Source organism: Remersonia thermophila, chromosome 2 (genome assembly GCF_042764415.1).
Source record: "Remersonia thermophila strain ATCC 22073 chromosome 2, whole genome shotgun sequence".
NCBI classification, from domain to species: Eukaryota; Fungi; Ascomycota; class Sordariomycetes; order Sordariales; family Chaetomiaceae; genus Remersonia; species Remersonia thermophila.
In genome coordinates, this window is record NC_092218.1 from 2,048,038 (window position 1) to 2,060,567 (window position 12,530).

The following is a 12,530-nucleotide window of genomic DNA, read 5'->3' on the forward strand; positions in this document are numbered from 1 at the left end:
GCTCCTGAAACTCCCTGACGCCTTGACAAGAGGCAATATGCAACCTCCCAACCTTGGCTTATGGACAAACAGAAAGTTTCCTTGTAATATACAGTCTTGGGGCCTCTTCCTCCCCCCATTATCAATCTGCAAACAGTTTTACTTTTCCCAACGTCGAGTTGGTAGCCCAGGGGCCATTCCCGTAATCAAGCTCTCGAGTGATACTCGCCCCTCCCCATCTCCATCGCAGGCTGGTACGAAAACCTAGCGTGCGGCACCGGTGAGCCAATATCAGGCCGCTCTAGCACGCGGAGGAAGTGCATATCTCCAGGGCCGAACGTTGGCCCTGGGGCCTGCATGGGCATGCCCAGGTGCGTTGCTGAGCCGCCGCGTGCCGGAGAAAACTCGAACGAATCCGCAGACGATGATGGCGCTGGCGACGAGCTCCGGTCCGTGGAGGAGCACTGGGGGCCTGGAGGTGCGGGCGTATTGTGACGATGACGAGGGCTCGTCGGGACGTATGTGCCGAGGAGGTGCGGCCTCGGTGCCGCTCGAGAGCGGCCTTCTAGCCTTTGCAACGCGTCATCGTCCAGGTTGCCCGAGGACGAGGGCGGGGACGGCCGATAGGATTGCTGCTGCTGCTTCGCCTTGGCCGAGCGTGGGATCGGCGGCGGCGGCGATGCTGCGTCCTGGTCGCTGTCGATGGAGTCGGCGTCAATGGTCTGCCGGTGCGGTGCTGACGGGTGCGGGCGAACGGCTCGGGCGGGCTTCTTGCGGTCCGAACTCGCGGTAGCGGCGGCGGTGGTGGTGACGTTGAGAGCAGGCGATCGGCCATCAGCTGACGAATCGCGGCCTCCCTGTTTCTGCTGCGACTCTATATCACGCACCGGAAGCGTGGCCGAGGACACCGTCTTCTCGCCCAAGTCGCTGACAGACCCAGGCCGGGAGATCCAGATGCCGTCAACCTCGACGCCGCTCTGGATGGCCCGGATGCCGAAAGGAACAGGGTTTGACCTCTTCATGGGGAGACCTGTCTTGCGGAGTTCCTCGATCCGCGCCCGCTTCTCCAGATCAAGTGCTTCCTGCTTCTTCATAAGACGGCTGTTACGCCATGACTTTCCGAGACCAGCGCAGAAGACCGCCACGATGGACATGGCAAGAACCTAGGGGGGCTCGTTAGCGCAAAACCCTGACCGAGCCTTGAGGAGGTACGATGTGTGAGGGGCTTACGAAGGTCATCTGCTGCCACAGCTCCCACGATGTGAAGAACGCGTTCGCCATTCTTTCAGAGGTGCCGTCCCGAGCTGGGGACAGGGGAATCTTGATGGCCGCAGATCTCGAACCGAGCGGAGCACAAACCCAAGCAATCACCCTTCGACTCTACCGACGGTGTCTCGGCCTCTTGGGTTCTTCGGTCCACGAGTCTTTATGGCCGGCGTAGCGCGCCGCCAACCCCGCTCCAAGCCTTCCGTTGTACAATTGAACCGCGGATAGGAACTCAAACGGCCCTTCGCAACAGACCGCAGATGGGTAGTTCAAGAGTCGGTTTCTCAAGCAGATACGAGGCGGTGTGTGCGACAGGTGACGGGTTTTCCTTCCTCGTGGTCGTGTGCCGTTCCAGAAGACGAGCTAGCCCTTCGTGCTTAGGCGGTAGACGGGTGCTTGCATGAGAAAGCCCTGGTAGTCCTGGCTGCTGGGAGCTCATCAGACGCACGGCCTGGAATGTTCCGAGTTGTGAGACCTCAGTCTTGCTGGTCACGGCGGTGTTTCATCAGGGAACGGCACAAGGTCGAGTCTTCGTGGCGGTGGTGGTGGTGGTGGTGGTCGTCGTCTGGTCTCACAAACCGGGCTCGGGGGGGTCGGGGAGCAAACCGGTACAGGCCGATCGTGTCTGCCTGTGGGACTCACGGCCGCCGCGGTCTAGAATAGAAGAACCAACACGACCCGCGAGTGCAGGCTGACGGCGGGAGCAGGCTGAGCAGGCCTTTTTGTATAGATATGCAATGGTGAGGTCTCGACCGGTTATCAGCAGCGATCCTGCAGAAAAAGGGTCGTCGATGGAACCACACATCATGACATGCTTGAAGGCCTCCGCGGTGCTTAGTGCGGAATATGGGGGGAGCCGAGGCCGCTGGTGTGCTGCGTGGTGGTCCAATCCTCACGGCTCAGTTCCACCGGATGCATGGTGCTGCATCCTGACTTCGAGGGTGCAGCAGTCGCCCACCCGGGACCGACCTCTACGCTGTCCCTTGCAGCGGGACGGGCCTCGGCGCATTTGGTTGGATAGAATCCTGCGGCGTCATGGCCCTTCAAGCGGTGTTAAGGGCACGTTGGTTGCGTGGTCCACGTGTTCAACGTTTCTCCTTGTGGCCGGCCAGAGCCTGATTGCGTGGACATTTGGTGGTGGCGTGAAGAGAGGAGCAGTGCTTCAACAAAACACGGGATTCAGCTCGCGTGGGTTCGGTGACGGAGGCCAAATGCAAGGCGACGCTGCGAAACTTAGCGCTAGCGTCGATACAACATCGCGTCGTCAGCCCAAGCGAGGGTCGAGCCGCTCAGAGGGGGCGGTGACATGTGCTAAGCTCACCCAATTGGAGGTACGACTTCACCCATATTATATAGCACACGCCACCGAGCGCTGGGCTGCTGCGGGCACGGCTCGGCAAATTCGGTTTCTGTAGCCGTGAAATATTTCTTGGTTATTTTTAAACAGCGAGGCTCTAAGAAAGGAAGACAGGAGAAGTTGCCAAGAAGGCGGAAGAAGGCTTCTTTTCCCATGCGCAGGCTTGAACTCGTCCCAAGAGTACGGATCTGCCGAGGCGAGAGAGTCGGCAGGCATTCCCATCTTTGGTGGTGGAGTTAGGTTGTTGTTACCAAACGGAGGAGGTCTTGCGGAAAACCTCAGACCTTGACCTGTTCAAGCATCTACTTGCTTCGATGATGTGCTTGGAGCTAGTTATCGCCGAACCCATCTGAGAATCTCCAGGCAGCTGGCGCTTTTGGCCTAGTCATCAGTGCAAACACCCCAAGCACCGAACGATATCGTCTGATGGAGGCTTGTGCCTCGTGGCCCGTAGGTCTTGGTTATTTTTGGCGTATCTGCTTTCATCCAGGGTTCTCGGGGTTGAAGCTCAAAGGAAAAGACTTAAGTCGGTATATATCTCCTAGCTTCACTACCGCAACGAGAGAGAAAGTGAGAACCCGAGAACCATGTACCTTCTGTCTCACAATCCTCACACCAGATCATGGCCAGGGGCAACAGATGAAGCGAGAATGATCGAGTTCAATAAAGATGACTGGCCGCAGGCCTCTAAATCTGGTAGCCGACACAACCCAGCATTTCCGCTCTTGCGATCCGGCATCGGTACCCCCACGGGGCCCTAGAACAGACTGAAACAACGCCTGAAAGCAGCAAGCAGCAGAGACGCCAAAAAATCTAGAAAACCCAGCATCCTTATCCCATCCCAATACCCAGCGACCTGAGCCAACTCGGACCCCCGAGTCCCAAAATCCAAAGCGAGAGAAAAGGAGAGAGTGAGTTAAAATCCGATGAAGGGCGGCTGTCGCTCATGCGATCATCTACTGGCTGGCCGTAACTGGCATGGCATAATTGTCGTCATTCAAGGTCGCCGCCCCGGGAGCCATATCCCCGTCCTTCCAATGCAATCCTCCCAACGCCATCGTATTGCCCCAAGCTCCCATCCAAAAAAAGGCCATCCGGTATATTCCATTGGCGATCAAAAGACCGTAAGTAGGAAAAGAAAAATCCTGGTCAGGTAACTACCATACCGAGTCTGAGTCGAACCGCCGGATACGTGAGAGAGAATGAAAGTTCAAGGCAAAAAAGGAACGAGCAAGAAAAGAGGGATCAAGGAGCAGTGTCCCGAAAAGGGAAGGGAAAAATGAAAGAGAGAAGAGAAAAAAAAAAAAAAAAGGAATCCCGAGACGGCCAAAACCCCGACGGGCCAACAGGGCAGGCACATCCTTTATCGAATATCAAGCTGGAACGGCTTAAACCTCCCGCCAATGGTTGCACAGCGGGGACACTTCCTCCTCGCCCCTTGTTCGCCCATGAGCACGTCGACACAGGCCTGGCACAAGCCACAAATGCACTCGGTGCAGGCGTACGATTCCTTGAGCAGCGAAATGCCCTGGCAGGCGGCGCAGTAAATCTGCGTGTTCTGGGACGAGTAGCTCGGCGAGGCATCCGACGCGGACAGCCCACCGCGCGAGCTACCCATGCCCATACCCATGTGGTGGTGGTACGAGGCGGTGTCGGCGCTCTCGCCGCTCTCGACCGAGGGGAACGGTTCGGGGACCTCGCCCGGGTGGTGGGACGGCGGGGTGAGGGCGCGCTGGAGGGGGGAGGCTTGGTAGTGGTTGAAGGCACCGCCTCCCCACTGGCCGGCGCCGTTGCTGCCCAGAGGTGGTAGAGACGACCGCTGGATGGACACGGGCGATTGCGGCATCTGGCCGCGGGTCAGGCGCGGGTCGAGCATTGAAGCGAACTTGAGACTCACTGGAGTTCGGTCGTCATCGATGTCTTCCGTTGCCGACGCCGCCGCGTCAATCAGGTCTTCCCAGCGCTTACCATAGTCGCTTGACGGCTCGGCCGAGAGCGCTTTCCTGTCGTGGTGGTGGCCGGATCGGAGCAGGTCTGGACCGCCGTCGTTTTGTATGCGGCGCAGCCAGTCCGACGTGGGCCCTTTCGACTTGCGTCGGTGATGGCTCTTTTTCGAGATGGACTGTTTTCTAGAACGATGATGAGGGCCTAGAGGTCTGTGCAATGGTGGGAGGGTCGAGGAGCGGCCGGGCGGCGAATGAGACATGATGGAGGGGAGAAGATCGCGCCGCCCCGCCGCCGATTCGAGGCTAGGGAGCGGTGCGCTTGTAATGTCGGCCGACGACAGTTGGATGGGAGGTAGCTCGACGGATGACCGCGGCCTCCTCATCCGCTCGCTGTCCGAGTGCCAGTCCTGACGGTCCCAGTGTCAGTCAACATGACAACGTCGGCCAGGCCGGGGGCCATTGGAACATGCCAAATCCAACTCACCCCATCCGAGTCCCACCCGGGGTCGCTCTTGTGGTTATGCAGCTGGGCCAGTGCAGCGGCCGCCGGGAACAAGGCGCCGCCTGTGTATTCCTCGTACCTGCGCGGCGTCCCGGGAGCGCTAGAGACATCGCGGCGACAGTCAAACTGGGCGGCTTTGGCATGGTGCGTCGAGGCCGGAACACGTTGGTGTTGCTGCTGCTGCTGCTGCTGTTGGGCCTGGGGCAGGGGAAGGGTGGGTGGCTGCTGTTGAGTCTGGGGCCGCTCGCTCGGCGAGGTGCTGATCATGAGAAGGAAGCTCTCCTCCGTGGCGGGCAGCTTGGCAATGTAATGCTCGGGGTGCGCCCGGCGGATATGCTCCTGCATGGAGCGATATCGTTTCTCCTGGTTGCCGTTTGTGCTGCGTCAATTCCCATGTGTCCCAAGGCATCCCGAGGCTAGCTGCGGCAGGCCGCATCTCAAAGAATCCCGGGTGGCGACATGAGCGACATGAACAAGGCGCAACTCACCCCAATGCAGCGCTTGCGACAGCTGGAGCCATCCTGGTTGCGCAGCGGACAGACCACCTCGTTGCTCGCATCGGTCACTGGAAACGACGACGTAAGATTCGACCTCGGTGGCATCTTGGAGCTGGACGAAATCAGCGTCGCGCGCACAGTTGTCGAGGGCCAGGTGTAAGTGACGCCGTCGGCGGCGAGATGTAGGTCGGCGCGATAGCTTCTATCTTATCAGCAGCCTGCCTAGGTAGACCAGTCGATGTCGAGCGGTGGGGTCGAGACTGTGACTCTCTCTGGATCCAGCGGTAAATCGTCGCTCAGGCCTAAAAAAAGATGAAAAAAAAGCAATCTCATCCGCTTTAAGTTGGCGTAAAGCTCGGGGGTCGGAGGCGGATTGCGAGTGCGATCATTGAAAGGTTTGGGGGGGGAGAGCTCGGAGCTCCTTGGAGTAGGTGTGACGGGCGGTGTTTCGAGGAATAAGGGAGGACAACCAGGTGGTGGCAATCGGGGACAGCGGGAGATCAGAGAAAGCTGGAACAATGCATGAGGGAACAGCTTGATTGGGGCGGGGAGGGAAGCGGGGACCAGCAACAAGCATGCGCCCGGGTTCTTGGAAGCTTGGGACCGGAGGTACACAGTAGTTATAACGTAGGGTAAGATGGTCGCTGGCAAAGTTGGACTCGTCTTTTGGACACCACTCCCCGGCGGGATCTGGCAGTGCCGACGGTGCCGCGATTCAGACTCTTGACGGGCTTTCCACTCTCCCGCTGTTCCTCCGCTTGCCCGTTCCAAGAACCTGAGCATCGAGCGTCCCTGGCGCGGTGCCCGTTCCTGATGTACCTAGGTAGCTCGGGGGAGGTACCGAAGGTCCCCTCTGAACATGGAATGACACCCACCGTCTTTCGACAAACGCCAGGTCAACCTAAGCCTAAGCCGGGATCCATGGGTGCAATGCGCAGCGATCGACGAACCTCTGCCCGGAAATCACACTGTGCCACCATGTCAGGGTCAGCCGCCGGCACTGTTCCCATGAAGGCGCGGGGTTGAACGGACCAAGACGAAAATGGAGGACTTGCCCGCGCCGCTGGTCGTTCTGGAGAGGGAGCACGGGTGCCCGGGTGGATGGACCGCCGGTAGGCTTCCCGAGGTCTCGCCTCCAGCTTTCATCCTTCTTCTTGCCAGCCAGCCTTCCAAGTGTCAAGAGCATAGGGAAACGGAACTTACCTGGCAGGTACCTACCTACTGAAGAAGCTGCAAGATGAGGTACTTTCGACCCCCGAGACACCCGTGGGGCCAGCACAGGCTGAAGTTTGAAACTTGCACCGTGCAAAAACGCCTCACCCGGCCCAAACTGATAGGACGTGCCGCCGTCCTTGGCTTCGTCGTCCTTCCGGGCCCGGGTCGGCAATGGAAAAAGTTCACCATCAACACGGTGCTTCTCCCGGCGACCTGGATCCGTTGTCCATGGCCTCTTACTCAACTTCAGGTTTTCGGTTTGGTCCGAAGTTCTCAGGAAGAACCCTTGTTTCACATGGGAAGTCGTCCCTAACGGGTGGGCAGATGACCCGACGAAACCCTGGGCTCGTGTCGACGACATGGCGACACAGCTCCGGGTCCCCTGACTCGCCAGCCTGGAAGCCCGGAAGCACGGCATGGGAGGCGGTCGGGCGTCTTGTGGGGGGGAACAGGTGCCTCCCCAAAGGGGCCGGCGATGCCCGCCGCCATTGGACGAGGACCCCTTGTCCGAATGGAGCTTGAAGCCAGGGAGGTGGAGCTGTCCTCGTTGCAGCTTGCGCCGCGGCATGGAAGCCAGCTTGCCACGCGAGACCGGGGTAAGCATGCGTCCTGGTCCTCTCTTGATGAGCCACGGGCCAAAGTTGCAGAACTTCTGCGAGACCGATTTTGGTGGCCATTGGCGGTCGAAGGACGGAAAACAGGACCTGGAATATCAGCCCATGTCACATGTACTGTACTGTTGTGCGTGCCAAGTGTTTATTTTGCCCTGCGCATCCCATTCCATGTCTTTTTGTTTAGCCTTGTTTGGCTCAGGTACGAAAGAGCCATCTGAGTGGTTGGATTCCGCTCGAACAGCTTCCCCACCTTCGTCGCGAGCGGTGTCCGACAGGAATCACATGAGGCTGTATCAACGCATGCATGTGGCTTGGATGCGTGCCTGGGTTTTCTCGAACGATTCGGACATCATGGTTGTCATCATGATCATGATCATCATCATCACCATCGTGTCCCTGATTGGCCACCTCGCTTCGTGCGGGAAACTCTAGCCATCTCCCATCTCCCAGAGACATGGATTAAACATTGAAATTTAAGCCAGAAAAAGCGCACACACGAGGCATCTGGGTAATAAAAAAAATTTGCCGAAGGATCCCAAACCCCAAACTATAAGACAAGGCAGACGCGCAGAAGCTCACCCGCCTATCTCATCTGGCGAAGGATCTCGGTCAAAAAGTCCTCAAAGCTGAGCGTGATGTATCCGTCGCGATCGTCATCGTAGCGCTTGAACACATCCGTCATGCGCTTCAGGCTGATGCAGGCCTGAACGAACAGGTCGAAGCTCATGACGCCCTCGTTGCGCTTGTCGTAGGTGCGGAAGAGCAGCTCGACAAACCGGTCGCTCAGGCGGTAGCGGAACGCGACGAGCGCGTTGCTGAACTCGTCCAAGCTGATGTTGCCCGACCGGTCCGTGTCGAAGCGGTCAAACAGCGACCGCCACGACGCCAGGAACGACCACAGGCCGCAAAACTCCTCGAACCCGATTGTGCCGCTGCGGTCGCTGTCGAACATGCGGATCATCATGCGCACCGTCTGCGGGTCGAACGCCGTCCAGTCGCCGTTGACCAGGGCTGCGGAGAGCTCCCGCTCCGAGAGCTGGCCGGTCCCTAGAGAGAGGCGGAGCAGTGTGAGCGATCCATGTCTCGGCGTGACGTTCGTGGCTGCTTTCGCAGCTAGGATGGCTGAGACCCACCATCTTTATCCACGGCCCGAAAGAGAGGCAGCAGGGTCGGGTCGGCGGAGCTATCGCGCGGCACGGGGCTCGGCGGTGGCCTCGAGTCAGCCAGCTGTCCCGGCCGAGGGGCGGGCCGAGAGCCCGAAGTGACCGGAGGCGGGCTCATGGCAAAGCGGTCGGGGGGCACCGGGTGTCGCGGAGATGGCTGCTGGCGGTACGAATCGCTGGGGACTCTGTGCTCCGCCGGACGCGGAGGCGGCGGCTTGTTCTCGTATCGTGAGGCTGCCGGCGGCGGGTGGGGGGAGACAGGGGACTTGCCGCCACCTTTCTACAGGAGGGTGGAAGGGACGGGTTAGCGACGCGGCTTGTGGATATCCACAGCAAGCGGGAACGCTGGGAGGCTCACTTGTTCGGGCTCTGCAAACCTGAGGATGATGTTAGGGCCGGACGGCGACTTGATGGCAATGGCGGGGTTCTCCTGGCGGCGCGAAAACGGGGGGCTCCGCCGTCGCTTGCGGTGGTCACTCACCTGGGCAGCTCGTCCGGGTTGTATGGTCTCCTATATGCCATGTCGGGCTTCGGTCAGGGGGTAGGTTCCAAGATTTGTCGGGACAGGATTGCCGTGAGCAATCCTTGGGTGCGTCAGGGCGTCAGGGTTCAGATTCCGGTGATGTTGGTAAGATCCAGGGTGGGGAGGGCGTTGTCAGAGGCTGCACGGCGACGGGGTAGTATTTAAGCAAACCCGCCGCGTAGAAGCCCAGCCCACGGCGTGTCGACTCAGCCGCAAGCTGCCCTGATACAACAACGCGTCAAAGGAACACTTGGCAAAAGTTCTCTAGCAGCAACCAGAGCCTCTCGAAAAGCGCCCGACCACTTATTCTTGGAACCCGAGTGCCTGGCGCAGTCTTATGAATGTCCAACCCCGAGCTTTGGCGGGGGAGTGCGGGGTGACGCAACAGGACTCAGGAGCTCGTGGTGGAAAGCGCTGTTTCACTTAGGTACAGTATTTTACGCCACGGTTACAAGCACAGAGATGGCTTGTGTCTTCCAGCATGCCGTTTTCCGAGTGCCATTTGCTGACAGGCGCCTATATTGGGACGACTGTCATGCATCTGACCCAGGCCTGGCTCATGGTTGGGCGTCCGGATGGCATGAGGACGTCGTCTTTTGCGCAAGCATCCCCTTGGGGCTGCCGGATGCTGCCGTGTATGTATCACACAGACGGGAGCCCGGTGCGAAACGTGCCCGTTAACTACCCCACCAACCAACCAAGTTTCCAGCGCGCCGGGGGGGTGGTCGTTTCCATTCCTCAGCGAGCCTTGGTGGCTTCGGGTTTCAAAGACACAACCTGAAGAGACAGTGTGGAGCCCCACCGTAGATGGGATGGTATTCGTTGATGTCCAGTGTGGTCACGACGAGGGAATCTTCTAGCGGCTGCCAATATTTACCTGTTGGGAGTTTTGTTCATTTGACCATGATTATCTCCCGAGCTTTCCAGACTGCCTGGCTGGGGAGGGCGAAAGGGGCGGGTATGCGGTTCAGTCAGACTGATGTCTTGCTGTGTAGTCAACTCACCCGATCGAAGCAGATTGCATTTGTGCTGTTTATGGAAGCTATCCCCCGCTGAGGTGGTCTTCCTCTGTACCTTCTACCTGAAGGGACAGTTGATCAACAAACCTTTCTGGGAATTTCAGCCCATCAAGGGAAGCAGCTCGAAGATAAAGCAGCCCGGCAGCCCGAGTCAGTCTCCACCAAAAAGTGTCCACTAGCAAGGCTTGGGACCTTTGCAGCATCGCACTCGACCACGAGTCCTTGAGTGTCGGGTACCTTGGGAATCCCACGTGCTGTAAGCTTAAAAGTGAAAACCAATGGAATGGCAATTGTTGGGTGGGAATGGGCTTGCGTGCTTGTGCCATCCCGCACGTTAAACTTTGGACATCGGTGCGCTTTGTCCGCTCGCTTAGACCAAGGGGTGAACATCAAACTTGGTTGACTCGCCTTTGCGTGATCGGGACTTCATTTAGCATAACATAGAGTTGAGCATCCTCATCATACAGGGGCGTCTTCTAGTGGACACGCTTCCGTAATCCTTACCCTACCTTCCAACCCTTCCCCGACTCGACACGACCCTCGAGGCTCCAGGAACCATGTCTGCTCAGAACGCTGCCGATGGCGCCCAGCAGGACGAATTTTGGTTGTTTGGATACGGGTGAGTCTCGATCCTTTGATACGATAGCGGAGCCGAAACAACCGGACAACCCGACGATCCCCATGCTCCTCCCCGGACCTAACGATGAGGCCCAACGACCAAGATGGTGAACAGAATCAAATCACCCTAGAATCAAGCTGACGGGCCCGGATCCCAACATTGATGCAGGAGTCTCATCTGGAAACCTCCGCCGCACTTTGGTAGCCCTATCTCCTTCCCGATTTGATATTTGCCTCGTCCTCGACCTTCCATGGGATGGAGTCGACCATCCGGCTCGGCAAGGCGGGAGCTAACCGGGCCCAGATAGGCGAATCCCAGGCTGGGTGACAGGCTATGTCCGGAGGTTCTGGCAGGTACGGATCATGCTTTCAGTCGCGCTGGGCAGAGCGGCACATGCCGTGCTCGCACTCCTTCCTGTTGCCTTGCACCTGCCGCCCTCCCCCTTCTCTGCCGCCTCAGGGCACATGAGCTCACGGATGGAAGGGGAAGTGCCGTCCTGCCTTGGTTCCCTATTCCTGTGCAAACCCTCCTTGGCACCCCTACCCTCCGTGGATCTCTTTTCTTTCTTTTTTTTTTTTTTTTTGTGTCGCCCTCTCGAGACTAATCATCTGCAGGCAAGGTACTCTCTCCCGGCACGCCCGACTGGTCTCGATGGCTTGAATGGCGCGCACCTGGTGGCGTTGCTGTTGTGCCGACACTGTCGCCTTGAGACCTCAGTTAAAGGCTCTCCCAACGATCGTTCCTTTCTCAAGTCTTGCCGCCATGTGCTGACTATCTCCCCCCTTCCCTCGTCCCAGCCAGGACCACCGCGGCACGCCCGAGGCCCCAGGGCGTGTCGTCACCCTGATTTCCCGCGAATACTGGGAGCAGTTGAACGATCCCCACGGCTCGGCGCCCGAGAAGGTCTGGGGAGTGGCGTATCGCATCGTGCCCGACCGCGTTGCCGAAGTGAAGGAGTACCTGGACATCCGTGAGATCAACGGATACACCATCCACTACACGCCTTTCCATCCAGCACCAGGCGTCGACCCATCTCTCCTCCCGCCGAAGCAGCAGGGCCCGATCCGGACGCTTGTGTACATCGGCACCCCGGACAACGACCAATTCGTGGGTCCTCAGAATCCCCAGGAGCTCGCCGAGCACATCTATCGCAGCGAAGGGCCCAGCGGCCTCAACCGCGACTATCTCTGGGGCCTCGAGGCAGCCTTGGCGGAGCTAGGGCCAGAAAGCGAAGACGAGCACGTCACAGACCTGTCGGACCGGGTTCGGGCGGTCGCGCTTCGCGAGGAAAAGAGGCTTGAAGTCGGCATCGCCAAGGTCGAGCCCGCTCCTATCGAGGTCGTCGCCGGCTCGGAAGGGGTCCTGCAGCGGGAGCAGCAGCATCACTTGCAGCATCACGACTTCAAGCAGGTCAGCAGCGTGGATGAGCAGGAGGAAACGGAGAAGGCTGCCTAATCAAGGGCGCAAAATGGGAGAAAAGAAATCTCTCGATGAAATGGAAAGAAAGAAACCAGCTACGAGTTCCGTCATTTTTTTCTTTTCCTTCGTCCTCCTTGCCGGTTCCTTTGTCCAAGCTTGTCTCCATACTCGCGGCCATCAGCCAACGCCAGTCTCAACACCCTCCAACCCTGGCAGAAACAACCGTCCGTCGTCGAAAAAGCTCGGCGTCGGATCGAGCCTCCACCGGCTGCAGAAGAATGGCAAGGATGTGGTCATGTCAGCGTTCCTCCCGCATGTCCCTTGGTTGTTTCCTCGGCCGATCCCCCGAGTCCCAAGACATGCGGCAAAATGCAAGACGAGAAGAGGAACAAGAGGGCCCCCGCCGAAGGA

The 12,530-nt window shown here is 58.8% G+C and overlaps 4 protein-coding genes across 4 annotated transcripts; 1 reads left to right on the forward strand and 3 right to left on the reverse strand.

Annotated features, from left to right (window-relative positions):
- Positions 1-185: 185 nt before the first annotated feature.
- VTJ83DRAFT_2020 (uncharacterized protein) lies at positions 186-1,260 on the reverse strand (the record flags this gene model as incomplete). Its single annotated transcript, XM_071008245.1, has 2 exons — positions 186-1,142; positions 1,210-1,260. 2 exons carry the CDS (start codon positions 1,258-1,260, stop codon positions 186-188), a joined length of 1,008 nt encoding a protein of 335 aa, XP_070868560.1.
- A 2,705-nt stretch (positions 1,261-3,965) lies between these two features.
- VTJ83DRAFT_2021 (uncharacterized protein) lies at positions 3,966-5,652 on the reverse strand (the record flags this gene model as incomplete). The annotated part of the gene is made up of 4 exons (XM_071008246.1): positions 3,966-4,448; positions 4,500-4,955; positions 5,033-5,413; positions 5,539-5,652. The coding sequence occupies 4 exons, from the start codon at positions 5,650-5,652 to the stop codon at positions 3,966-3,968; spliced, it is 1,434 nt and encodes a 477-aa protein (XP_070868561.1).
- Positions 5,653-7,959: 2,307 nt separating this feature from the next.
- On the reverse strand, positions 7,960-9,061 carry VTJ83DRAFT_2022 (uncharacterized protein; the record flags this gene model as incomplete). Its single annotated transcript, XM_071008247.1, has 4 exons — positions 7,960-8,423; positions 8,510-8,819; positions 8,898-8,916; positions 9,021-9,061. The coding sequence occupies 4 exons, from the start codon at positions 9,059-9,061 to the stop codon at positions 7,960-7,962; spliced, it is 834 nt and encodes a 277-aa protein (XP_070868562.1).
- Positions 9,062-10,638: 1,577 nt separating this feature from the next.
- On the forward strand, positions 10,639-12,155 carry VTJ83DRAFT_2023 (uncharacterized protein; the record flags this gene model as incomplete). Its single annotated transcript, XM_071008248.1, has 5 exons — positions 10,639-10,700; positions 10,869-10,900; positions 11,004-11,053; positions 11,315-11,379; positions 11,498-12,155. 5 exons carry the CDS (start codon positions 10,639-10,641, stop codon positions 12,153-12,155), a joined length of 867 nt encoding a protein of 288 aa, XP_070868563.1.
- Between the last annotated feature and the right edge of the window lie 375 nt (positions 12,156-12,530).